This window comes from Plecotus auritus (assembly GCF_963455305.1).
Source record: "Plecotus auritus genome assembly, chromosome: 11".
Lineage (NCBI taxonomy): Eukaryota > Metazoa > Chordata > Mammalia > Chiroptera > Vespertilionidae > Plecotus > Plecotus auritus.
Genome location: NC_137777.1, coordinates 49,798,861 through 49,825,686, shown reverse-complemented (window position 1 = coordinate 49,825,686; position 26,826 = coordinate 49,798,861). Strand labels below are relative to the sequence as shown.

General features: G+C 40.4%; 1 protein-coding gene across 1 annotated transcript in view; it reads right to left on the bottom strand.

The window, feature by feature from the left end:
• Positions 1-26,826, bottom strand: part of PRKDC (protein kinase, DNA-activated, catalytic subunit) — a 236,358-nt gene that overhangs the window by 58,204 nt on the left and 151,328 nt on the right. Inside the window, exons 60-68 of the mRNA XM_080647098.1 lie at positions 24,601-24,713; positions 22,468-22,599; positions 19,379-19,558; positions 11,761-11,966; positions 8,188-8,326; positions 7,177-7,365; positions 5,764-5,988; positions 3,816-3,924; positions 1,315-1,426 (exon numbers count right to left, since the gene is read on the bottom strand). Coding sequence (XP_080503224.1) covers positions 1,315-1,426; positions 3,816-3,924; positions 5,764-5,988; positions 7,177-7,365; positions 8,188-8,326; positions 11,761-11,966; positions 19,379-19,558; positions 22,468-22,599; positions 24,601-24,713 — 1,405 coding nt within the window. The remainder of the gene's footprint in view (positions 1-1,314; positions 1,427-3,815; positions 3,925-5,763; positions 5,989-7,176; positions 7,366-8,187; positions 8,327-11,760; positions 11,967-19,378; positions 19,559-22,467; positions 22,600-24,600; positions 24,714-26,826) is intronic.

Below are 26,826 nucleotides of genomic sequence, written 5' to 3'. Positions count from 1 at the left end.
GTATTAGAGGCCCAGTGCATGAATTCGTGCATGGGTGGGGTCCGGACAGTCTGGCCAGGGGGAGGGGACATGGGCAGTTGGCCGGCCTACCTGCTGGTCAAACTCCTGGTCGAGGGGACAATTTGCATGTTAGCCTTTTATTATATAGGATATACACAGAGTGGCCAGATTATTATGCGTTCAGAGATCATAATAATCTGGCCACTCAGTATACACACACACACACACACACACACACACACACGTATGTATGTATGTGTGTGTGATATGCAAATCAACTGGTCGCTATGAAGGAGCTCAACGCAAGAGCTGCCCCCTGGTGGTCAATGCACTCCCACAGTGGGAGCACCGCTCAGCTACAAGCTGGGCTGATGGCTGGCAAGCACAGTGGCAGTGGCGGGAGCCTCTTCCACCTCCGCTGCAGCACTAAGGAAGTCCAACTATGGCTTAGGCCCGCTCCCACGGAGGGGGGGGCAGGGGGCAGGGGGCAGTGGACCTAAGTTCACTCGGATATCCCCCAAGGGCTGCTGGACTGCTAAAGGGTGCAGGCCAGGCTGAGGGGACCACCCCCCCACCCCAATGCATGAATGTCATGTATGGGCCTCTAGTATATATACTAATATATAAAACTAGAAGCCCGTTGCACAACATTCGTGCAAGAATAGGCCTTCCTTCCCCTGGCTTCGCTCCCGGCTGCCCAGGAGCTGGCAAGTCCCCACTCCCAGGCCGCCCGGGAGCCGCCAAGTCCCCACTCCCGGCTGGAGCATCGCTCCTGTAGCTCCCTCCACCCCCCCTTCCCCCTCATAGCAGGTGTCCTGCCCTGCCCAGCCACTCTGCACCTGAATATGCAAATTAACCCACCATCTTTGTTGGGTTAATTTGCATACTCACTCCTGATTGGCTGTGGGCGTAGCAGAGGTATGGTCAATTTACATGTTTGTCTATTGCATTCTCTTGGTTGCCACATCACTACCTAATATTTAGCCCTGTGACAGAAGCACATGGACCACTGCCCTGCTGCTCCCTGGCCTTCTCTCATTGCCAGAGATGATGCGTATAACCAACCACCTAGCACACGATGAATTCAAAGTGAGCGGGCAGCAATTCCCCCACAGGGGACAAATGGGGACAAAGGACATATTGCCAACATGGATAGTTTTGTTAGAACAACTTAAATGGAAAATTGAAAGAAGACAGATATCTAAACTAGACTCAAACCCCACATTTTTCTAAACCACAGTCTTGGAGAAAAATAGTTCTGGCAATTTCAGAAAATAATCCATATTCAACTCAAAAGGATCGATCACATCTTACCGATTTGTGATTATGTCATCCCAGATGTTCATTGGGTCCATCTTAGCATCTGGATATCTGCTTGTCCAGGTTTTTAGAAGTCTCTTAAGGGGAACTTGAGATGACAAATTACCTAAAAATAATATTATAGGATGATTATATCCACAGCTCAGTGAAAAGACAAACTTAAAATATAGGTAGAAACTTACTGTCCCAATTTTTGTCCCAATTAAAAAATTTTGTCTCTTCTTTCACAACAGGAACACAAAGTTACCATATTAAATCTAATATATTCTGACATTAAAACTCAACCTCTTAAGAATATAGAATAAAGTGGGGAAATAAGCATACAATTTAGTAAAGATCTACTTCATCCACAATTCCAAAATCAAAAAAGCACTGAGAGTTAAAAAGGTTTTCACGACGTTGCAGCCAATTAATTGTCTTGGCAAAATCAGATCAGAATTCGCATAGGGCTACTTATAGGTCTTTGTTTATGCCATTCATTTGAATATTCACCACTTACGGTAGATGTGCATAGATGTATTTAATTATGGAATACTGCCCCTGGCTCTAGTGTGTGCAGAAGGTTACATAATAATAATATCTGAAACTATCTGGCTTCAAGGTGTGGCAAGATAGTTAAGAGCTAGGAAAATTCCTGGTCAAATGGAATGGGGAAAGTGAGACGAGAAAATTAAACAAGGACAAACAGTTTGGGCAGCTTACAGCCAGCTTATGAATCGCAAGACCTTATTTTCACCAAACAAAGACACTTGAAAATAAAAGGTTTATACCTCTCCTTCCTAACCAGAGAATACATAGCTTAAATCACCCTGGCCTGGTTAAATAGAGAACAAAGATACAATTAGTGCCATTTGTGCCAGCTAAAACCAAGACAAAAAAGTCTGGGGGACATACAACAAAACCCCAAAAGGATTTGGATGGTATCACTTGGGGGATGTTAGGCAGGAAAGATAACTGCTAGGACAGGAAAGAGGGGAGGGGGAATTAAGGAGGAATTTTATCTCATTCACTAAACAAATAAGTTAGCCAGTTTAGGGATAAGTCACAATAATGTAGAAGGGGACTTAGAACCTAGTCTGCTATCCAAGATACTCGGCAGGGGAACTTTGAAACCTGTAGAGGGAAGGGTATAAAACCCCTTGAACCCCCATTAGGCAGTGTGCTCAGATTAGCTGAGTTGCCCACTTGTGTTTTATGTCCAGTGTATTCTTTTTTTTTTTTTTAATATACTTTATTAATTTTTTACAGAGAGGACGGGAGAGGGAGAGTTAGAAACATAAATCAGCTGCCTCCTGCACGCCCCCTACTGGGGATGTGCCCACAACCAAGGTACATGCCCTTGACCGGAATCGAACCTGGGACCCTACAGTCCACAGGCCGACACTCTATCCACTGAGCCAAACCAGTTAGGGCTCCAGTGTATTCTTAATCTGCTTGCTTTGCTTCAACATTGCTGCCTGTCACTCATCTGAAATCTTTCTTGGAAGACTGACAAGAACCGAGGAACGGAGAGCCACGCCCTCTGATTCAGGGGGCTGCCCAGTAACAAAGGGTTTTGGAAAAGGGATTCATAATAATTATCATAAAATTGAAATTTCACATTGCTAATGTTTAAAGCTTTCATTTTCTTTCTTTCTGTTGGTGGAAAGTAGTGGTTAAGAACACAAGCTTAAATCAGACAGTTCTGGGTTCAAAAATCTGGATCTTTCACTTTAATAGTGTGGGAAAATTGAATCTTTAGGCCTCTATAAAATGAGGAGATAGAATCTTCATTTCATAAAGCTGCTATAAAAACTAGATAATATAGGAAAGAGAGATTAATAGCTCCTGGAAAATACAAAGCACTTAATAAATTATTAGTACTCTGAAAAGTTTATTTCATATTATTTTTAATTATTTAGGGCAAAAATTAAAATTTAGATTTACAAAGAAGTACTCCGGGTGGCCTCCTATCGGCACCAGGATGTAATCCACTTGGTGATGGCGAAGGCCACTGTCTAAGCCTGCAGTCTCCCTCTCTCAGGCCAGGGCACCTGGCAGCCAGTCACAGAACTTTCTGCACCGGGGGCGCTGCAGGCTTCTGTCAGGCAGGCATTCGGCAAAGCCCTTTTCCACCTCCAAAGTGAGTTCAGGCCCTTCCTCCAGGAGCCTGGTGCACCCCTCAGTCCAGGGCAGATTCTGTCATCTAGTTTCCTATGCCCGCCTCCGCCTCAGCAGCTATTACATCATGTTGAAATTACTCCACTATTTTGAAAACTTCTTCAAGCTGGGCAGTCTGATTCATTTGGCTTTATATCCCCAATGTCTAGAATAGTGTTTGACCATTTTATACATTCATTTCAATATCAAAATATATATTTGTAGAATGAACTTAAAGTAGTTTCTAACCCATATATTAAAGAATATATACTTCCAGTAAGCAAAAAGAATTTTTTTAATCAGATAATAAAATCCTTCCATAATTATAAAAAATAATGGTAGATTTAAAAAATTACCTTGTTTGCTTATAAAGCTGATGAATTCCTGAATTTCAATTAAAGTTTGTACAGATTGCAATTTGGTAAGTCTACTTCTGTGTAAAAGCGCATCAATACTAGAATAGCTCTAGAAAAAAAGGCATTTGACATTGTTTACAAATCAATTTAAGACTTTGACTTTAATACAGTTCTATAAAATGTAAAATATAGCAACTGCCATACAAATACATCACACAATGTGTCTCAGTGTGGTTAATAATGAGGTCATACAAGAAATTAACAGGTAATATAATTTTTGAAAATAATTTAGGTTGAAAACCCCTTTTGGTTCATTGAAATCAATAAAATCAATATAAATGATCTATCATTGCCTCTACTTGCCAACACTTTTAAAAAATCACAACAGCCTGCCCTGGCCAGTGATGCTCACTGGTTAGAGTGTTGGCCTGCACACTGAAGGGTCAAGGGTTTGATTCCCAGTCAAGGGCAGGTACCTGGGCTGTAGGATCAATCCCCGGCCCTGGTCTGGGCATGTATAGTATGAGAGGCAGTCAACTGATGTGTCTCTCACATTAATGTTTCTCTCTCCCCTTCCCTTCTTCCCTTCCACTCTCTCTAGAGATCAATGGAGGTGAAGATTAACAACAACAAAAAATCACAACATCCACCCAGGCAGCATAGCTCAGTGGTTGATAATCGACCTATGAACCAGGAGGTCACTGTTCAATTCCCGGTCAGGGCACATGCCTGGGTTGCGGGCTCAATCCCCATAGGGGGCATTCAGGAGGCAACCGATTGATGATTGTCTCTCATGGATGTTTTTATCACTCTCTCCCTTTTCCTTCCTCCCTTTTCCTAATCAATGAAAATATATTTCTAAAAATAAAAAAATCCTCTAATGTAAATAGCTAAGTATAGAAGCCAATTCTTTCTTCAATAAAATTTCTTGAGTGTATTAATCAACTTTTAAAGTTTAAAAATAAAAGACAATTGCTCTGGCCGGTTTGGCTCAGTTGGTTGGGTGTCATGCCATGCACTGAAAGGCTGTGGACTCGATCCACAGTAGTGGGTGTGCAGGAGGCAGCCAATTGATGTTTCACTCTCACATCAATGCTTCTCTCTCTCTCTCCCTCTCCCTTCCTCACTCTAAAAAATCAATTAAAAATATTTTTAAAAACTCAGGAAAAAATAAAAGACAATAAATGACTTTGCTTCTAATGATCATTGTGTGCCAATGATAAATGTTAATAGACTCTATACAAGACACTGACTTTAAAAATAAACAAGCATCAGAGGAAGATTCTCTGACAAGCAAAAAGGCAAAATGGCAGAAAATAAACAGGGAAGGTTCATATTCTTCCCCACCCAGCAACCAAACTTCTATTCACCTACTCCAACTATAAAAGTCGACTCTCAAGTGTTTCTTTCTTTTTTTTTTTTTTTTTTTTTTAGCAGTGTGAGAAAAACAAAAGCTTACAGTAAAACAAAAAATAGAACTTCTATAACAGGAAAAAAAATCTTTTTAAAAGCATTAAGACAAAAAAAACAGAGTAAAGAGAGCTATCAGAAGAAAATAATAGAAAAAAGAAAATGGGTGGTATTAAATAGTAAATAAAAATGTTTTATTATTTTTTTATTCTCTAGTTTACTAACTAAAAATAGCACAGCCCTAAGCCTATTTTTCTCATTGGTTAGAGCATGAGCCCCGGGACTGAAGAGTCCCAGGTTCAGTTCCAGTCAAGGCATATACCTTGTTGCAGGCTCCATCTCCACCTGGGCTAGGGCATGTGCGGGAGGCAACGAATTAATATGTCTCTTTCATATCAATGTTGCTCTCTGTCTCTCCCTCCCCCCCCCTTTCCACTCTCAAAAAATCAGTGGAAAGAATATCCTCGAATGAAAATGAACAAAAATAAATAAATAAATCACAGAAATAGTACATTTCAGATTAGTCTATCTGTATTACCTGTATAAAAATTTGAATGCATTTTTCAATATAATACTTGGCTCTGTCAATATCATTTTGTAAGATATAAAGAAGACTCAATTCCTGACTATAATTAAGCTCTATAATGGACTTTTGGAGCTCCTTATTGACAGCCTCATCGATAAATGTTAGCAGGGACTGGTCATTCTCTCCTTGAAGCAGTAACTTCAGCTTGCTGCGGATCATGTAAGGTAGATAGGTCTCCTACGGAAAATCAGGAAGACAATGTGAGTATGCCTAGTCATTTTGTTACTATAATATAATTTAGTATAATTTTATAGTTAAAGATTTAGAGACAAAGTGATTATGCTCGATATTTCAAACCTAAAAACTATAATTTTTAAGACATGCTCATGTAAAGCTGCTCATTATGTAACCACAAAATATGTAGGAACATGTCCAATAGAAAGTAGGAACTGCGTACTGTTAACTGAAATTCAGCTGATGTTACAAAGTGAGGAATTTTTAAGCAAAGCCAGGACAGCAGCATTGTGAGAGGGGCCAGGAGAGCAGCCTTATTCGAGTTGGGGTGATCCTGTGAGGGGAGCCATCTTGCTCTGGGAATTGGGGCATGCCCATGTGTTGCCTGTGACCCAGTGCAAAGAGAACAGAAAATATTTTTCCATGTCATCATACCAGGGATGTGATGTTAATACCTAGAGGCCCGATGCGTGAAGATTCGTGCAAGAATGGGCCTTCCTTCCCCTGGCTGCCAGCACCGCCTTCACTCTGGCCGGAGCCGCCTTTCCAACTTCCCACGCTGCCCAGAGGCCTGGAGCAGCTGGGGTGGTGCGGAACACCTGCATCCCACCAGCCCAGGCCACTGGACAACTGCATATGCAAATTAACCCACCATCTTTGTTGGGTTAATTTGCGTACTCACTCCTGATTGGCTGGTGGGCATCGTGAAGGTACAATCAATTAGCATGTTATCTTTTATTAGTGTAGATTTATTTTTATTATTAGTTTTTAATATATTTTTTATTGAATTCAGAGAGGAAGGGAGAGGGAGAGAGAAACATCAATGATGAGAGAGAATCATTGATTGGCTGCCTCCTGCATGCCCCCTACTGGGGAACAAGTCCGCAACCAGAGCATGTGCTCTTGTTCAGACCCTTTACTACGCAGGCCTGTGCTCCATTCACTGAGCAAACCAGCGAAGGCAATATTTATTTTTAAACACATGCCATTTATTTTGAAGAAGTTAGCTAAAAGTGCTAAGAGATTTAACAACACTATGGAGTTTGTGGAGGGAGTCAGGATATATAAATATCCTAATGCTTCACAACTACTACTGTATTTTTTGAAAAGTTTTAAGCAACTTAATTACTTAGAAAACACCTGACCATTTAAAATATTTATTTCAGCAACTTCTAAAATCATTCTACCCACCTGATAAAACGGGTCACTCCACATTTTATTTAGATCTGGAGGGCTCTCACTGTCGACACTGACTATAGAACAATATGCCAGTGATTTCCACTCAGCAAGTTGGTTATAACAATCAAGGGATGCAAGTTCCCAAAAATCCTTCTCGGCCTCTGTGGGCTCACCGTCCACCCACTCTTGTTTATTGAGAGCCTGGCAAAGAAAGGTTCCTAAGATTATGTTACAACGCTCAAAAGAATACAAATGAAATAATGTAGGTGGTATAACATTCATCTTCAAATTTACGATAAAAGGAAAGAGAAAGGAAAAGAAAGTAACAATGAATGGGAGAATAAAACCCAAAAGGAATGTTATAGTACCAAATTAACCAAGTGAAAAGCCATTTTTCTGAGAAACTTACCAATGAAGCCAATTAATAAAATGAAGACTTTAAGTGACCCATAACTAGATTTAAGTCAATACTGTGGGTTATTTACTAGTTATAAAGTTCTTAGAATGAAAATTACAATAGGACATTTACAGAAAATTGCAGAGAATTTTACAACCTGAATTGATCATTCAAGAGTCTTACAAGTCACAGACCCTGAATTTCAAATATCTGCTGGGCATCTATAATTGGGACAGCCACTGGCAACTCAAAACAGAAAATATATAAAATAGAATTAAAGTCATTTTCCCAAAACCAATCTCACTTACCTATTCATACATTTTTATTGTCAAAGAAAAGCAATCTATTACATAGAAATTAAATATTCTAGCAGATATTGAAATAACTTATAGTATTTGGTAATTTATGAAATGCTTTATCTGTTATTCAATGATGTTTTCTTAAAAAGAGTAAGAGAAACAGCAACATTTTGGTTATTATGAAACCATTCTCTGAAATTTGTGTAAAAATATACTAATAAGGCATAAAGCTGAAACATTATGAAGCTCTAAAATTTAAAACTAAGTTTTTCCATCCAGAGAACAAAAGTGTTTAATCGGCTGACATTTGCTAGAGATCAATTTTACCTCATTATACTGCTTAGCAGCTGCAGAATAATCACTTCTGGCTTCTTCTAATAATGCATTCTGCGTGATTTGCTTTGTTCCGATCTCACTGCTAAAAATGCCACGGAGGACATCATATTCTCCAATTGATCTATACAGTCTATAAAGCAAACCAAAGGGGGAAATGTCCTATTAATGAATGCCCCAATATTTTAAAGTATTTATTATAATAAAATATTAAATCAAGATGTCACATATTATATTAACTAAAATCTTACTTTTGTTTTATCTTTAAAATTTTGAAGTTGCCATTAAGTTTTGCTACTTCAATCATAGAGAAGACAGAAATTATTCTAAGGTGCATTTGAAAATTTGAAAATGTAGGTTAACAACATGTTAATTACTCATTAAATAAACTTCTTCCATGTTAATGGTACCATTACAGTAACATTGCACATATCTGTGGGTGACGTATTTAGAATCCTTGTCTTGCTCTAAAATTTGGAAGGCAGTCAAGAACCCAGAAGTGAGTAAAAATTAATCCAGGTGTTACTGGTGCCATGCTTTAAACTGAGTTCTATGGACAATCTCATTGTTATTGGTAAGTAATTTCTTATAGCTTTAATATTTGCTTGAGCATTCTTATCTTTTCAACACATTAGCACAAATCTGCTTGACTCCATGAACCAAGCTTCTCTTTTAAAATATTCTAAGCAGAGGTCGGCAAACTCATTAGTCAACAGAGCCAAATATCAACAGTACAACGATTGAAATTTCTTTTGAGAGCCAAATTTTTTAAACTTAAACTTCTTCTAACGTCACTTCTTCATAATAGACTCGCCCAGGCCGTGGTATTTTGTGGAAGAGCCACACTCAAGGGGCCAAAGAGCCGCATGTGGCTCACGAGCCGCGGTTTGCCGACCACTGTTCTAAGGTGTTTAGCAAGCTGTTCCCTTCCCCCTGTAATTTTTCCCCCCATCTTTTAAGTCTCAAATGTCACTCTTCCTGAATCTGCAGTCACCTGACCCACCAGGCAAGGATGGCTTCTTCCTTGGTTTTCCTCCACAGGTATGAAATCTCATGTATGTACATCAAAAGAGCCCATGAGCTCTCTCTCTCAGAGCCTACTGTTACAAATTTAGATTAAAACTTTACACTTATGGCTCTCTTATTTCCACATCCAAAAAATGGTTAAAGGTACAAAAAACGTAACTGTAAACTTCAAACTTTAATAGCTCATGGCCCAAGAACCCAAAAGGAGATGAAGCTACAAACATTTTTCAGGAACTCAGGAAAGAGACTACCCTACACTGGCCCCAAGATCTCTAGATTATGTATACTACAACATGGGCAAAACCATGACTGTGACATATCAAGAAAAGGCAAATTACGTTCTCGAAAGAGTTTGAAAGAAATGCAAAATTATTACATATAACAGTATGAGAAAGTATTAAATAAAATTACAGAAAGTGTTTAAAAGTGCTTCATTTACCCAGTATATGCACATTAGATGAGTTCTCATCCCTGGAAATACTAAAAGCACGAAGTGTTAATTATTGCTCCTATACAGGGGGAGGCAAAAGTAGGTTTACAGTTTGTATGGAAAATAATACAATAATCCTATATAATAAAAGCCCAATATGCAAATTGACTGAACAGCAGGATGACTGGTCAGCGGGGGGCGGGGCCAGTGGGCAGAGGGAGCGGACGGTGATCGGGGGGCAGCGGTGACCTGTGGCAGCGGGGCAGCACCATCACCCAATCGGCCCGCCGGTTGCTTCCTGCAGAGGAAGGCCACCAGCAGCGGTGGGGCAGTGATGGGGCGTGGGGCTGGCCGCTTGCTGGCTGGTGCCATCCCCAGATCTGCCCTCCAGTCACCTCCTGCAGAGGAGGCCACTGGTGGCGGCAGTGGGGCAATGGGGAGGCGGGGCCATCCACTGATCTGCCTGCTGGTTGCCTCCTGCAGAGGGAGGCCAGACTGCAGCTTAGGGACTGCTCCCTTGAGGGGAGCAGGCCCTAAGCCATCAGTTGGACATCCCCTGAGAGAAAGGACGCAGGCTGGGCTGAGGGACCCCTCCCTGAGTGCACAAATTTTCATGCACCGGGCCTCTAGTTAATAATAATAATACAAGAATAAACTGTGATTCACATACTAATAACTGTAAGCCTACTTTTGCATCACCCTGTACATCTGAAAGAAGATAAAAAAGCCCAGGTGCACCCTCTGAACTGTCCCAGGATGTATCTTGCCACTTAGCAAACTCATCACCTCCTACTTCATATTATGGTGAGTTGTGTATATAAATGCATACAGCTAGTTTTGTGAGCCTGTGAGAAATGTCTAATTCATATTTTAATTCTTCTCAGCACCTGAGAATGCCTTACTCACTCAGAGTCCCAATTGAAAAAGAAAGATAAAAATGACTATGAAATAGTGAAAAGGTAAGGAGTCCACGCACTTACTTTTACTTTCTTTTACCCTAGAACTTGAAGATCTAAAAATCAGTGCTATAAAATAGAAGTTCAAATTAAAATTCAACCTAAATCAAGAGACATCTCAGAATCGCTGGCTCTCTTATGATGAAACCACAACTAATGAAAGAAACAGACATAACACAAAACAGAATAACTACACAAAAAAATCCCCCCCTAATAAACCAAATAATTGGACTAAATTGTTCCTGAAAATGTGAATCCTGCTGAAAATAACAAATCACCCTCTATTCAGTATAGCAAAGCAGCAAACACATTCAAAATACTAGGAACTGTAAGTTACAGCCACACTTATCCTATCTAATAAATAGTAATATGCAAATTGACTGTTACTCCAACACACAAGATGGCTGCCCCTATGTGGTCAAAGATCCTGCCCCGATGTGGACACAAGATGGCCACCACAAGTTGGCCAGCAGGGGAGGGCAGTTGGGAGGGACCAGGCCTGCAAGGGAGGGCAATTGTGGGCAATCAGGCCAGCAGGGGAGGGCAGTTGGGAGGGACCAGGCCTGCAGGGAAGGGCAGTTAGGGGTGACCAGGCCTGCAGGGGAGGGCAGTTAGGGGCAAACAGGCTGGCAGGGGAGCAGTTAGGCATCGATCAGGCTGGCAGGGGAGTGGTAGGGGGTGATCAGGCAGAAGTGGTTAGGGGCAATCAGGAAGGCAGGCAGGTGAGCAGTTGGGAGCCAGCAGTCCTAGATTGTGAGACGGATGTCCGACTGCCCGTTTAGGCCCGATCCTGGGATCGGGCCTAAACGGGCAGTCGGACATCCCTCGAGGGGCCCCAAATTGGAGAGTGTGCAGGCTGGGCTGAGGGACACCCACCCCCCGTGCACGAATTTCGTACACCAGGCCTCTAGTATAAAATAAAACTTAATGCATAAATATCCTGAGTCCAAAAAGATTCTATAATGAAAGAAATTATCAGGTTTAATTAACCTCTTTTCTTGGGCAAGATATTCCTTGTCATCTCATGGAATGGTACTCTACCTGAAAGGTTTTTCAAAAATGTTTATAACAGTGTTACTATCAACTTTACTTGTTCATTTTCTGCCAAAATGAATTTCACTGTTCTCTCAACAGCGTCTGGATCACAGAGCTTACTTAGCAAGTTCCATCCATCGGAGAACATCAGGAGAGAGGTGGGGCCTCCCCCGAACCCGCTTGGGAGGTGGCTCTTGAGGTGCCAAGTGGAGCAAGGCCTCCTCGAGCAGGCGGATGCCCACAGGCTGCTGAAGGCTGGCCAAGCAGCCAGCACCAACAGAAGCTGGGTCAAGGCTCAGCAAGTCCGTGTGCTGACAACTGATTTCCTGTGAAATCACAAACATATGGAGCTGTTTAGCTTGTAGTATGTTGACCATACTTTCACAAGTGAATAATTCATTCTAGTAGACATTAAAAAAAATGTTTTGATGTAAGTAGTGATATAACTAAAAGTTTCTCTGTGTAATTCTATTAAATTTTCCTCAAGATTCAGTTTGCTCAAAGGAGGAAATGACCTTTTATTTTTACATTTATTTTTTAATTTAAAGCGGAAAATAACACCCACTAGAAAAACTGAAGATATGTGTATATATTCTATAGAGACAAATAACAATTGCAGTTGCCAGGAATATTTAGCCTGAATTGATGAGAAAAGCAGCTAAGTCCTGGCCAGGTGGCTCAGTTGATTGGAGTATCATACTTTACACCAAAAGGTTGTGGGTTTGATTCCTTGTCAGAGCATATACCTAAGTCTTGAGTTCCATCCCTAGTCGGCGCCTATGGGAGGCGACCATTCGATGTTTCTCTCACATTGATGTCTTTCTCTCTCTCTCAATTTCTCTAAGAATCAATAAAAACCAAACAAACATATCCTCAGGTGAGGCTTAAAAATTTTTTTAAAAGCAGCTGAAACATAGATTTCATATCTGGTCACCAAAAAGTAGGTACACTCACCTCCAATATTCTATTCAAAACCTTTTCCCCGCCCATCTTTTTCACTCATTAATTATTATATTGACCTTTACTTTGTAACTCTCAATTTGAGAGTCCTATGTTCACCAAAATCATGAGAAATAAACCCCAAATCAATATAGAGAACAATACGAACAGCTCCTCCCCATCCACACCAGCCTCTTCCCAAATCCCTCATGGCTGTGCCATGCCTGGACCACTTGCTAAGTCTGACTGAGTTTCCACCAAGCCAACGTAAGCTCTACATTAGGAATCCTGGAAAAATACAGATTCTCCGAAGTAAGCAAACAAACAAAAATGAATGTCACTCTTAGAAGGAACCTAGTGGTAAAGAGAATCCAAATAAAATTCTATTTTAATTAATAACATAGCAAAAGCTCTTAGTTAAGATTTTGATATAACATCTTCTAATACGGAGAAGGAAGCCCAGAAGAAAATATTGTAAAATAAACATATTTTTAATTTTCAAGCAATCCCCTCATTCTATAAATATTTATTGAATGCCTTCTATATTCCAGACACTATGGTAAACAATGTTGTTTCTGACTGTATAAATTTTAAGATTTATTCCTACTTGCCCATGAGATGTCTTTCTCATGAGATGGTTTTAATGAACAAACCATTATTGTTGGGATATCACTTCTTTATAAGTAAATGTGCACTCATAATTTAGATGAGATCTGTAAGTCTGCTTTCAGGACACTTGACTGTTCTGTATAATCTTGTTGACAGTATCACTTTACTTTATAAAGAATTAGAGGCCTGGCGCACGAAATTCGTGCACAGGGGCAGAGGGTCCCTCAGACCGGCCTGCACCCTCTCGCAATCTGGGACCCCTCAGGGGATGTCCGACTGCCGGTTTACGCCTGATCCCTAAACCGGCAGTCAGACATCCCTCTCGCAATCCAGGACCCCTGGCTCCTAACTGCTCACCTGCCTGCCTGCCTGATCACCCCTAACCACTCTGCCTGCCTGATCACCCCTAACCACTCACCTGCCTGCCTGATCTCCCCTAATCCCTCTGCCTGCCTGCCTGATTGCCCCCAACCACTTGCCTGCCTGCCTGCCTGATCGCCCCTAACTGCTCGCCTGCCTGCTTAATCGCCCCTAACCGCCTCTGCCTTGGCCCCTGCTGCTACGGCTTCGTCCGGAAGGATATCCGAAATGACGTCGGAAGGTCGTTCGGCTGTTTGGTCTAATTAGTATATTACGCTTTTATTATTATAGATGATCTGCTAAGCAAAAAACTTTCACTCCTTATAATTCTAAAACAGAACAAAGTAATGAAGCTTTATTTTTAAAAGGTTGATTATCTACCTTTATTAATAAAAAATACTCCTTGTTTTTACCTTTATCTAATTGTATTAGGTGAATGCATGCAACATTTCTTTTTCAAATATTCCATCGTTCTTTTTTATTTTAATCTTTATTGTTGAAAGTATTACATAGGTCCTCCTTTCCCCCCATTAACCTCTTCCAGCCTGCTCCTGTGCCCCATCCCCCACCCTCCCAGGCCCTCACCATCCCACTGTCTGTGTCCACGGGTTATGCATATATGCATACAAGTTCATTGGTTGATCACTTCCTACCCACCCGCCCCTGCCTTCCCTCTGAGGTTCAACAGTCTGTTCATGCTTCTATGACTCTGGGTCTATTTTTGATCATCAATTTATTTGGTTCATAAATATGAGTCCACATATGAGTGAGATCATGTGATACTTATCTTTCTCTGACTGGCTTATTTCACTTAGCATAATGCTCTTCAGGTCCATTCATGCAGTTGCAAATGGTAAGAGTTCTTTCTTTTTTATTGCCACATAGTATTCCATTGTGTAAATATACCAGTTTTTTATCCACTCATCTGTTGATGGGCACTTAGGCTGTTTCCAAATCTTAACTATTATAAATTGTGCTGCTATGAACACAGGGGTGCATATATTCTTTCTGGTAAGTGTTTCGGGTTTCCTAGGATATATACCTAGAATTCCATTTTTAATTTTCTGAGGAAACTCCATACTGTTTTCCACAGTGGCTGCACCAGTCTGCATTCCCACCAGCAGTGTAGTAGGGTTCCCTTTTATCCACATCCTCGCCAACACTTGTCGTTTGTTGACGGTAGCCATTCTGACAGGTGTGAGGTGATATCTCATTGTCATTTTGATTTGCACCTCTCAGATGATTAGTAACTTAGAGCATTTTTTTCATGTCTCTTGACTTTCTGTGTGTCCACTTTGGAGAAATGTCTATTTAGGTCCTTTGCCCATTTTTTAATTGGATTGTTTGTCTTCCTTTTGTTAAGTTGTATTAGTTCCCTATATATTTTGGAGATTAACCCCTTATTGGATGTAACATTGGCAAATATGTTCTCCCATGCAGTGGGCTCTCTTGTTATTTTGTTGATGGGTTGTTTTGCAGTGCAGAAGCTATTTACTTTAATGTAATCCCATTTGTTTATTTCCTCCTTAGTTTCCATTGTCCTAGGAAATGTATCAGTAAACATATTGCTAAAAGGGATGTCTGAGATTTGGGTGCCTATGGTTCGTCTAGGACTTAGGTTTCATGTCTTACATTTAAGCCTTTTATCCACTTTGAGTTTATTCTTGTGTGTGGTGTAAGCTGGTGGTCTAGTTTCTCCATAGTTCTTAAATGGAGATTTGCATATAGAATATCATCAACAAGTGTTTTTATTTTTAAAAAATCAAACTTTTATATAAAGTTCAAACAAGCAATGAATAGCATAAATGTAGGGCACCAAATTATTGTCTGTTTGCCAGTCACTGACTATGTGATAGGAAAATGGCCAAATGGATTTTTCTTTCGTTAAGCTACATCACAGATAAACTCATTGTGGGAAGTTCTGGTAAGGCAATCGTACTTCAAAGAGACACTCATCCTTGCTAGAAAAGAATGCTATGCCAAACGTAATATGATTTCATGGAGAGAAAAAACAAATCATAGTTTTAGATATGAACCACAAAGAAAAAGTCATCACAGCAACTGCTGCAAACCGCAGGCACTGACTTCCATTTGTGCTGCTTTTTTCATGGTCAATGTCAAATAGTAAGCACAAGGGTGGGTAGAAGTTATTTATTTACGTATGGCAGTTAATGACTCTCCTAAATAACAATGAAAAAAACTAGTTTTTTAAACAAATATAGAAACAACACTAAAAATTCAGATTTTAAAAATCACTTCAGTATATAATGTGAAGAGAAAGTTACTTTGAAATACTGACTGATTCAATACAATTACTCAAACTTTATCATTAATGTGGCCAGGAGAAAAACAATAAAGAAATTCTACTTGTAAATTATAAACCAACAAAATTAGAACTAATATATTAAAAAACTTGAGGGAGAGAAACCAAGATGGCGGCATAGGTAAACACCTAAACTGCTGCCTCGCACAACAATTTCAAAACTACAACTAAAAGACAGAACGGACACCATCCAGAACCACAGGAAAGCTGGCTGAGTGAAAATTCTACAACTAGAAGGAAAAAGAAAAGCTCACAGAGAATTGGAGGTACGGCAAAGGGGCTTTGTGCGCGCAGAGAGGAAGGGCGGCTGAGAGCCTGGCTGACTTTCTCTGGCGGAAGGGGGAAGGAAGCCTCCGACCGCACTGAACCCCAGTTCTGACTGAACTGAACCCCAGTTCTGGGCGAACCCCTGGGGACCCACGCTCTTACGGGGGGAGTCTGGACTCTCGGGCGGAGACTCGAGATGGGAAAGGCAGAAGTCTGAAGGCGCACGCGGGCCAGTGCGCACAAAGGCTGCGGAGGTTGCCACAGGCTTTCCCTAGTGGAAGGGTGTCAGAGGATTCTGACTGCACTGAGCCCCAGTTCTGACTGCAGTGAACCCCAGTTCCCGGCGAGCCCCTGGGGACCCACGATCTTGTGGGGGGAGTCTGGACTCTCGGGCGGAGACTCGGGAGCCGGGGAACGCGGAGAACTGAAAGTGCGCACGCGCGCGCGTGCCAGTGCACACAAAGGCTGCGGAGGTTGCCACAGGCTTTCCCTAGTGGAAGGGAGTCAGAGGCTCCTGACGGCACTGAGCCCCAGTTCTGACTGCAGTGAACCCCAGTTCCAGGCGAGCCCCTGGGGACCCACGCTCTTGTGGGGGGAGTCTGGACTCTCAGGTGGAGACTCGAGCTAGGGAAGGCGGAGGACTGAAAGCGCACATGCGCGCAAGGGCAAGGCTGACAGGAAGCTAAGACTGAGACTCCACCCCATCCAAGCTGAGCACAGAGGCTATTGCAATTTGGCAAGTCTAATCCTATAAGGCTGTCTCCAGCACCGAACTTCTCCCAGCATAGACACAGCTGATCCTTACAGCCAACTGGCCCGGAGGTCAATTCTTCCCAGTGATACCAACAACAATAAAGACTTAATTACAACAAGGCTGTACACACAGTCCACAAAGGGGTGCACCAAGAGTGTCCACCTCAGGTTAACTGGGGAAGCAGACCCACTGGGCCATATTGGAAACCTAGCACAAATATCTACCTTACCAACTCAGGGAATCAGTGAAAATGCAGGGTCAAAGAATCAGATCACAAACGAAAGAAATGGAGGAAAACAAACGACTGGATATAGAATTCAAAACCACGGTTATAAGACTTTTTAAGAATATCCTAGAAAAGGCCGATAAATATAACGAGACCCTCGAAGATATGAAAAAGGACCAACTAGAAATTAAACATACACTGACTGAAATAAAAAATATTATACAGAGACCCAGAAACAGAATAGAGGAACCCAAGAATCAAGTCAAAGAAATGAAATACAAAGAAGCAAAAAACACTCAACCAAAAAAGCAAAAAGCAAAAAAAAAAATCCAAAAAGTTGAAGATAATGTAAGAAGACTCTGGGACAACTTCAAGCGTACCAACATCAGAATTATGGGGGTGCCAGAAGAAGAGAGAGAGCAAGATACTGAAAACCTATTTGAAGAAATAATCACTGAAAACTTCCCCCACCTGGTGAAAGAAATAGACTTACAAGTCCAGGAAGCCCACAGAACCCCAAACAAAAGGAATCCAAAGAGGACCACACCAAGACACATCATAATTAAAATGCCAAGAGCAAAAGACAAAGAGAGAATATTAAAAGCAGCAAGAGAAAAACAGTTAATTACCTACAAGGGAGCACCCATACGACTGTCAGCTGACTTCTCAACAGAAACTATGCAGGCCAGACGGGAGTGGCAAGAAATTTTCAATGTGATGAATAGCAAGAACCTACAACCAAGATTACTCTACCCAGCAAAGCTATCATTCAGAATTGAAGGGCAGATAAAGAGCTTCACAGATAAGAAAAAGCTGAAGGAGTTCATCACCACCAAACCAGTATTATATGAAATGCTGAAAGGTATTCTTAAAGAAGAGGAAGAAGAAAAAAGTAAAGAGAAAAATTATGAACAACAAATACATATCTATCAACAAGCGAACCTAAAAATCAAGTGAATTAAAAACCTGAGGAACAGAATAATCTGGTGAATATAATAGAATCAGGGGCATAGAAAGGGAGTGGACTGATAATTCTCAGGGGGAAAGGGGTATGGGGGGTTCATGAAGAGAATGGACAAAAATCATACACCTATGGATGAGGACAGTGGGGGGGAGGTAAGGGCAGAAGGTGGGGTGGGAAATGGGTGGAGGGGAGCTATGGGGGGGAAAAGGAGAAATAATTGTAATAATCTGAATAAAGATTTATTTAAAAAAATAAAAAAATAATAATAATATATTAAAAAACTATATTAACAGTTTTATGCTACATGAAAAAGAACAAAACAGAAAAACCAAGTACTTCATCTCAGGAAATTATTACCCAATTCGTTTGCAAACCAAAGCTACTAATAAATAATATTAAAGAATATAATTTTTAAATTATTCTAGGGAGGTTACTGAAAATACTAAAACAAACCAAAAAGATTTTCTATAAAAGACTGATTAATGACCCATGTTTTTGTGGCAAAGAAAACATTTCTTACATAAAAAGCAGTCTTCCAATAAGTATGTTTTAGTAATAACTAATAGTATGTCTACATTAAATTCTCTGCTCAAACCGCCTCGGGCCTTTTCTGACACTCCATCTAAGAAGTATCTACTGGTACAGTAGTACACACACCCCACCCTGATCAAAGGGCTCTAACTCACCTGCCTCGTTACTACCTGCATTACTTTAGTTAACTTCTCTACCACTCAAGTCCTATGATACCTTCTGCTACCCCATGTTAACTTCTGTATTTGCCTGTTTATTTTTATCTGTCACCCATCTAGAATGTTCTTGGAGAACAGAAATTTGTGTCTCTGCACCACTGTGTCCCCACCACTTAGATCGAAGTCGATCAACATCTCTTGAAGGCAGTCAGGAAGCAGGAAAAAATTTAGTGAAATACTACCTAAGGAAAAACACGTCAGCACTGTGCAGCGGGCAACCAAAACCTGAAGGACATGGCTCATTACAAAGCAAAGCACTTTTATACCAAGTTTAATTTTGGACTTTCCTGTCACATATATTGTTTCTAAGTACAAATAAGTTACATCTACCCATCTGTAAGCGGTAACCAAACCAGAGTACATTTCCTCTGTTAAATGTCTTGTGTTTGAACCTGGGAAACAAATGAAGTTTGTTTTTCTAATTTAAATTTTTTATTGTTGACACTCTTGCAGATGTCCCCCCTTCCTCCCCCAGCAAAAGAAGTCTTATGGCATAGTCATGCAAAGTAGATAATGCATCTTATGAAGTGTGTGTGTAGACTTTTACCTGGATACAGGCGACAAAAGGTGGAAAGAAAGAGTACGTGGTGCTGAGAAAATGATTGAAGTCCTGCAGCAACTTTTGAGTAATGATGTTTTTCTCAGATGTGGTCTTGTATTTATCCATCTCTTTTATAATCGCAGAAAACAAGCTGCCAAAAAGTTGCTTTGCAATTATTGGGTCTCTCTGTGAAATATTCAAAAGGAAAAGAAATTAGGAACTGAAGTAAAAATTCTTTAATTTACCAACTATCAAAGCTTTATTTGAAAATACAAACTGTTGCAAACCTATCTACTGAAGATTTCATTTCCATTTAGAAACTTTTAACAGACATTGACAAGGGGAGAATTTGGAATTTAACCAAAGATACCTGCTTGACATGTGCCTTAGGAAAGGCATGACAGCACGGATTTTGGACCCAGCGATATGAATTTAAAAGCTGGAACCACATATCTTAACTCCTGTGTGAGTCTGGGCCTTCAGATTCCTCATAATTAAAATGGGGATAACAGGACACATCTCATAGGGTTTTGGTAAGATTAGCCCAAGATAACCTATGTCAAGTGCTCAGTGCAGTAACTGATAAAATCTTGGAGAAAATTTAAATTAAATTTTCAGGTATTATCTTCACATGAACATCATGGTAAAGCTTAAAATAACTAACTTTTAATCAAGTCCATTTAAAGAAGATGCCAATTTTAATTTTCAAGGTACCATCACTTTGACCATTCAAACTATTAAAACCATTAATAGCTGTTTATGTGTCTTTCGAGTTTGGGCTCTTTATCTCTAATGGCTTTAACCCTCATACTCCATGACCACGGGAACATATTTGTGTCTATAACACCAGTACTCAGAATAATTTCTGGCATGTTGTGTCTATATTTTTTAAATGAAGGCATGTGAGTATGAAAAAATTAAATTTTTAAATTATTTTGTTTGATAAAAGCTGTCTGAAGAAAAAGTACAATTTGACTAACACTTTGCTTATTAATTTGAGTAATGTATTTGTCTTATAAAAAGTAATAATAGTTGCTAAGTAAGATTTTAGAAAATATAGATCAGGAAAAAAGAAAATAAACATCACCCATATTATACCACATCTACTCACTCCATGGCTGCTCTCGCACTGCCATGGCCACTCGTTTGGTGACCTGCTTTTCTCACTTAACATGTGTTCAGGTTTCCATTTCTACAAGGCACTGGTTCTTGTGTACAAATTCCTTTATTTTCCAAGGGTCCCACATGCTCATTCTGTTACAGTAACTGCACAGTAATTAAGACAATAATGTCTCCAGAGCAATAGGATGCGGCTGCTGGGCATGCACGGCTGGCTGACATGCTCCTTGTTAGCTCTGTCCACACGTGAGGCTTCTAAGGCAGAATGGCAGGGCCAGGACAGCCGCGGAGGCCTCTCTGTTACCCACCACTGCATCCAAGTGCTTAGAACAGGCCCTGGTACACAGGCGGTGTTACTTCATATATTAACATTTGTTGAATAAAATATTGGAATTTGAAGAATTAACAAAAATTTAAGTAAATCAATTCCTCTCTAAAAAATAAAATAGTCCTGCTTTTTCAAAACAATATTTACCATCTTTATTTTTCCCAAGCACAAATGAGATGAACTTATTTGGACATGGGTGTCTCAACAGTTCCAGGCCTGCTAACCTACTACCATCATTACATATCACGTACCTCTCCAGTGTGGAGAGAAGCAAGTCATGCCTAGGAGAGCAGGTGTCAACATCATTTTTGAGGCAGTGATGTGAGCACATGTGTGCAAGGCGCTAGAAAAACTGAGAAATAGTGGCAATGTAGAAAAAGCACTGGGCCAGTCATCAAACAGAGAGCGCATTGTCCTTACGCCGCAGCCAGGGAGGCATACAGCTTTAACCATACCATCCATTCTTTGCTAACCTTCAATTCTTCATCTGTAAATGTATCTAGTCATTGCCTCAAGGGCACAAAACTACTGTGAGAATCTAATGAGAGAAATGTGAAAGCACTCTCTAATAACCAAGAACTACTGCAAGGGTATCTACCTGGATCTATACATGGGATAAAAATGCACAGAATTTCACACACACACATAAATGAAGAGGAAAATGATGAAAATGAACAAAGTCTGAAGTCTAGTTGACACTACTGTAACAATGTCAACTTATAGGTCTTAATAATGTACATGATTAAAACAAAAAGAAAAAAATAATGTACACAATTATATAAGAAGCACTATTGAAGGTAGCTAGACGAAGGGTACACCGGACTATGTACTAGTTTTGCAAATTCCTGTCAAACTATCATTATTTAGATTCAATAAAAAGCTTAAAAGACAGTAAGGGGCTGTGCAGATATAACCTATTATTATAATCAGCATTAGTACTGGAAACTTAAGTACAATGAAATATAAGGCATTATATTTCACTAACTAGCATACTATATACTCTAAGCTCTTTAATATTTATTTCAATAAAAGTCAAAGAAATCATATCAGGCTTTTGGGGGATAAATATCCTGTTTTTTGTCAAAGAATTCAGATAGGAAATTTCTACTCTGACATTCTAATGACTTAGAAAAACATTTCCAGTCCTCTGCTATCAAGAGAATTAACAGAGAAGGAAGAACACTGATCCCACCGATAAACTGATAATCTCCTGATTCCACGCCTCCTGCAAAGGATTTTAGATAAGCAATTATTTAAATGGCTTAGCACCTGGAAGTTGACAATGATTTTTTGCACATTACTGCAGCCTAACATTATTGGTAAGAAAATTAGGTATCATTCTCTGATGTCATGGATGAAAACATGACGGCTCAGAGCACTAAGTGTCTTGACAAGGACTCCAACTGCAGGGATACCTTCCAGATGACAAGTCAGAGTCCCACCATGTGAAGAGAAGCTTCAGCCTCAGGAAATGGAGGAGCCGACGCTTGGATCAAGGTCTTTTAATCAAGTCCATTGTTTAGGACAAATCAACACCTCATTTATGATACAGTGTAGCCTCAACCATTTTTCTTGTACACAGTAGACCCCTGGAATGGTCATACCGGTTTTTATGCATCCACAGAAAATGCAGTTCTCAAGGACCAACCTGGGCCACAGCTTGCAAGGGGGTGATCAGGCTGCTGTATTTAATCTGAATGTCGGGAAGGTCTCCTTGACGGTAACTTCTGTACAAAACGACTTGGGCATCGTGCTTCATTTTGAACTCGCTCTTGATTTCCTATAATCATTAGAACCAAAGAAGGTTTGAAATTTGAGTTGTAATTAAGAAAATCAGTAGTACATCACTATGAAACTGGGAGTACCCATCTTTAACATAAAGGTGAATCAGCGACAATTTGTATCCAAAATGGTTTAGTCACTATCTTTTACCAGTCCATGATAGATGATAAATCCAAAAGAAAAATCACTATGGTGAAAAGATTAAATATTTACTCCAAGTAATCTGAATATTTGTAATATCAGAGAACATGATTGAAAACGTCTTACAGCCATAAATCAGAGAGCTGTTTCCTTAATTACCCTGAGAATAAACCTTGGCTCTAAGGCCCAGGGTGATCACTACAGCCCCTCCTGGGATCGCCCAGGTCCTCCAGGCCCTGCTCATCCACAAAGGCCAGTTCGGGCCTTCCAATCAATCCTTCATCACCCCAACCCCAACTCTCCCCCATGCAGGGCTGTGGGTCCCTGCTCGTCTCTTTGTCTAGAATGTCTTTCTATAACTTTTCACTCATCGTTTGGCTGTCATCTCAGATACCACCTTTTCAAAAAGGCTCCCCTCACTACTCCACTCCCAGACATGCTCATTTCTTGGTTAACTGGCGACATCACACACGTTACACTCACCTCTGTGCCACTGGCACTGAGTAGAGCCAGATACTGAGCACATGCTCCAACAAACAAATGACCACAAGGGCATGGCTCTCCCATGCTGACTTTCCATGCGGTTCTTAGCGAGTGGTTGGCCACTTCAGATGAGACACCTATATCAGAGGGCATGCATGGCCTCGCACAGCAGGCCATCCTATGTTTCCTAACTACTAAAAGGGCCTTTTTGTCAGGCCAAAATACCTCCCTGCGATTTATCCAACCATCCTGGTTTCTCTCTTCCTTCTGCTGTCTAGATATTGTTACTTCCTTCAGGCATGCGTAGTGAGGTTTCAGGTTTAATTAGGAGCCCACAGCTACTTCTGTGAGTGGGCAAAATAAAAGGCCCTCCCGATGTGATGGGGCCAGTGAGAAGGAGCAGGAGATAAACTTGAGACAATGATTTGGACCCTAGTCCTCAAAAGAATAGTTGCAGTTACAGAGATAAGAGGAAGATGAAAAGTACATTTACTTTCCACGGAAGGTACAGTGAAACCATTAAACCACTTCATACTCAGATGTGGAAGTTAATTAAGTGATTAAGGATTTAAACTGAATTAGAACAAAGATGGGATTTTTTTATTCATAATCTTAAAAATTTTATCATAATTACTGATTTATAAGATTAAAGTTATGGCTAAAAAAACAATTTCATTATTTTCACATTTTAAAAAATGTTTATCTATTAACTCCTGCCACACTTAGGCCTTAAATCACTACTTTCAGCAGATAGCTCTGATCTGTCTGCCTAGCCCTGCCCACCCCTTCCTCTGGGCCCACCTTTCCCTCCCCATCCATGTACCTCAAGGAAGTAGCTGGTTGTAACATGGCCTCAACCTGCAACCCCCTGACCATAGATAAGTGGTCCCCAAATGGCCCCCGACCCGAGGTTGGTCAAGACTCTGGCCTTGAGGCAGAGAGTGGGGCAATCCCTTCTCAGCAGCTACAGTCATAATGTGTAAAATTCAGGAGTAATTGGTGGCCATGGTTCCACCACACAGAGAAGGTCAATCTGTTCAGAGAACAAATCAAGCTGAAGAGAGGCTGAAAGAAGGGGCAGCGATGGGACCCTGCCAGTGCCTGTGAGCCAGGACACACCACAGGTTCAGGGGAAAACCCACACGGTTCATTCCAAGATACCACAACTCATCAGTGAGTCATGAATGCCCTTTCATTTACACTAGTCAGAGGAGACTTTCGTTCATAAATAACTTCAAGTCATATACTGCTGCTTCTCTGATTTTGGTTTATAGACCAATATTAGAACCAATATCTGGCAGGAAGCTTGTTTCCTTAGTACACGTATATAAAACAGATATTTCAAACCAATCAAATAATTGAGAAAGATACAAACCTTCTTTCGTTTTTGCTCAGCAATACCTTTTTTCGCATAAATCAAACTGATCTTTTCTTGGTCCTTTAAAAATCGTCTGCGTAATCTTAATATATCTACCCGACTGTCTGTACCTGAAGAATAAAAAGCAGGTCTGTTATAATTGGCCACTTCAACACTTGCCTCGTCCCCAGAATCTCCTAAAATAAACGTGAGGTTGTTTGCTTACCTCCATTTTTTATTTTATTTAGTTTTTCTTTTCTTTCTTTCTCTTTTTTTAAACGACACAAGCCTATGCAAAGAAGACGATTAACTAGTTTTGGCAGCTACAGAACAGAAAATTTAAGTAACTCAGTCCTGGTGCTGCAGTAGAACAACGATGGTGGAAGATTGGGCCCTGGCAGCACCAGGCCCTCGGGGAAGGGAGGAGAGTGAGGCTGAAGCAGGAGGTGTGGTGTGAAAGCGCAGCCCTCCTGGTGTGGGTGGAGCCGGGGTAATGGACATAGGGTCTCTGAGTAAAAAGGGACAGTCCAGCTGGAAGCAGAGGAAACAGTGACCAGTAAGACACAGGAATAGCCTGAAAGTAAGACATTCGAGATTTTGCCCCTGGATAACCAACCAGCACAAAAGAGCAGAGATACTGACATTTTTCAATGACCCAGTCCAGACTGACGTTGCTGAGTGAAGACCACAGTCAGCATGCACGCCCTTTTGTAAGCTATTCCAAATGCCTTTTCAGTGCCCTACTTGGAAACACATTAAAAAAGTAAAACATCATCGAGTATTTTGAGGAAAGCTTCAAATATGGAAGACAGAAGCCAAAATAAATAGGGATAAGCAGTTGCTGAAAACAGATCATTCAGGAAAATTTTTTCAAAAATTATCATTTATCATCAAGGTAAGAATAGATAGTGCATCCATGGATCAAGGACTTAAGGGATGTTCAGGGAACAAAAATAGCTTATGGAAATTGAAAATATGATATCATAACATAAAAGCGAGGGTTAGAAGATGAGAAGAAATTTCTCAGAATATAGAGCGAAAAGGACAAAACAACAAGAAGAAAATTAGAAGGATAATCCATAAGATCTGACATGCAAGCAACAGGATTTCAAAAAGAGAAAACTGAGATGAGGAAATCATCAACAAAATCACCCAAGAATATTCCAGAACTAGGATATATGAGTTAGCAGCCTGACGGGGCCTAGAAAAATGGACTAAAATAGACCAAAGAACACTTTTGTGAAATTTCCTAAAACTGGTTTAAAAGAGGAAGATCCTAAGAGTGTCCACAGAGAAAAGATCAAGTTCTTACTAAGGATCAACAAAGAGATGACATCAGGTTTCTCAACCACAGCCCCGTGGAACAGGAAACTTTGACGAGTTCACACTCAGAATTCTATAGCTATATCACTCATTAGGTGTGAGTGCTACCAAAAGCAATGTACGGCATCAAAGTATCAACAAGAAGCATACTGCTTCTGATCCCCTTTCTCAGGAGGCTACTTGAGGAGGTGTTAGACCAAAAGAAGGAACTAAACCAAGGAAGAAGGATCAGGAAAGGCGAACAGACCTTCAGGCTGTGGAGGTGGTCTCTAGACAACAGCTAAGCAGAAACCCCACCCAGGCAGCTCAGAGGCTCCTGGAGAGATTTCTTTAAGAATCTGAGACATTTATATGTTGGGATACAATAAAACTATACAACTCAGAGGAAATTTGGTGATAAATATGTAGAAATCTGAGCATCTCAAACAAAATAATTATTAATGCCCAGGAAAAATTATTGTGTGAAAAGTTAAAGTAATGATAGAATCACTCATGGTTCAGCCACAAATACTATTTATGTAGTCAAGATAAAAGGAAGTTGAATATCGATGAAACAAAGACTAAGACATTGTTGTATTGTCAATCAGTGAGCTAGATACAAGACACCTTTACAAGCCAATTAATTAGGAGTCATTAATTGCATGCGGGTTCAGAGCAGAATATCTCTGTCAAATTCTGAACAAACACAGGAAGGAGTATTTTCTTTTTATATCCTTCTAGGTCTTTGTGTAAATTATTTTTGTAGACAGCTTGTAACCTTGAGTACACATCATATCTAACAAACATCTGTCATATCTATACAGACAACTTGTAACCTTGAGTACATATCATATCTATACAGACACCTGTAACCTTTGATACATAATGAACAAACACTTGGCATGAGACTATGGGAATTATTATCAGTATCAGCATATCAGT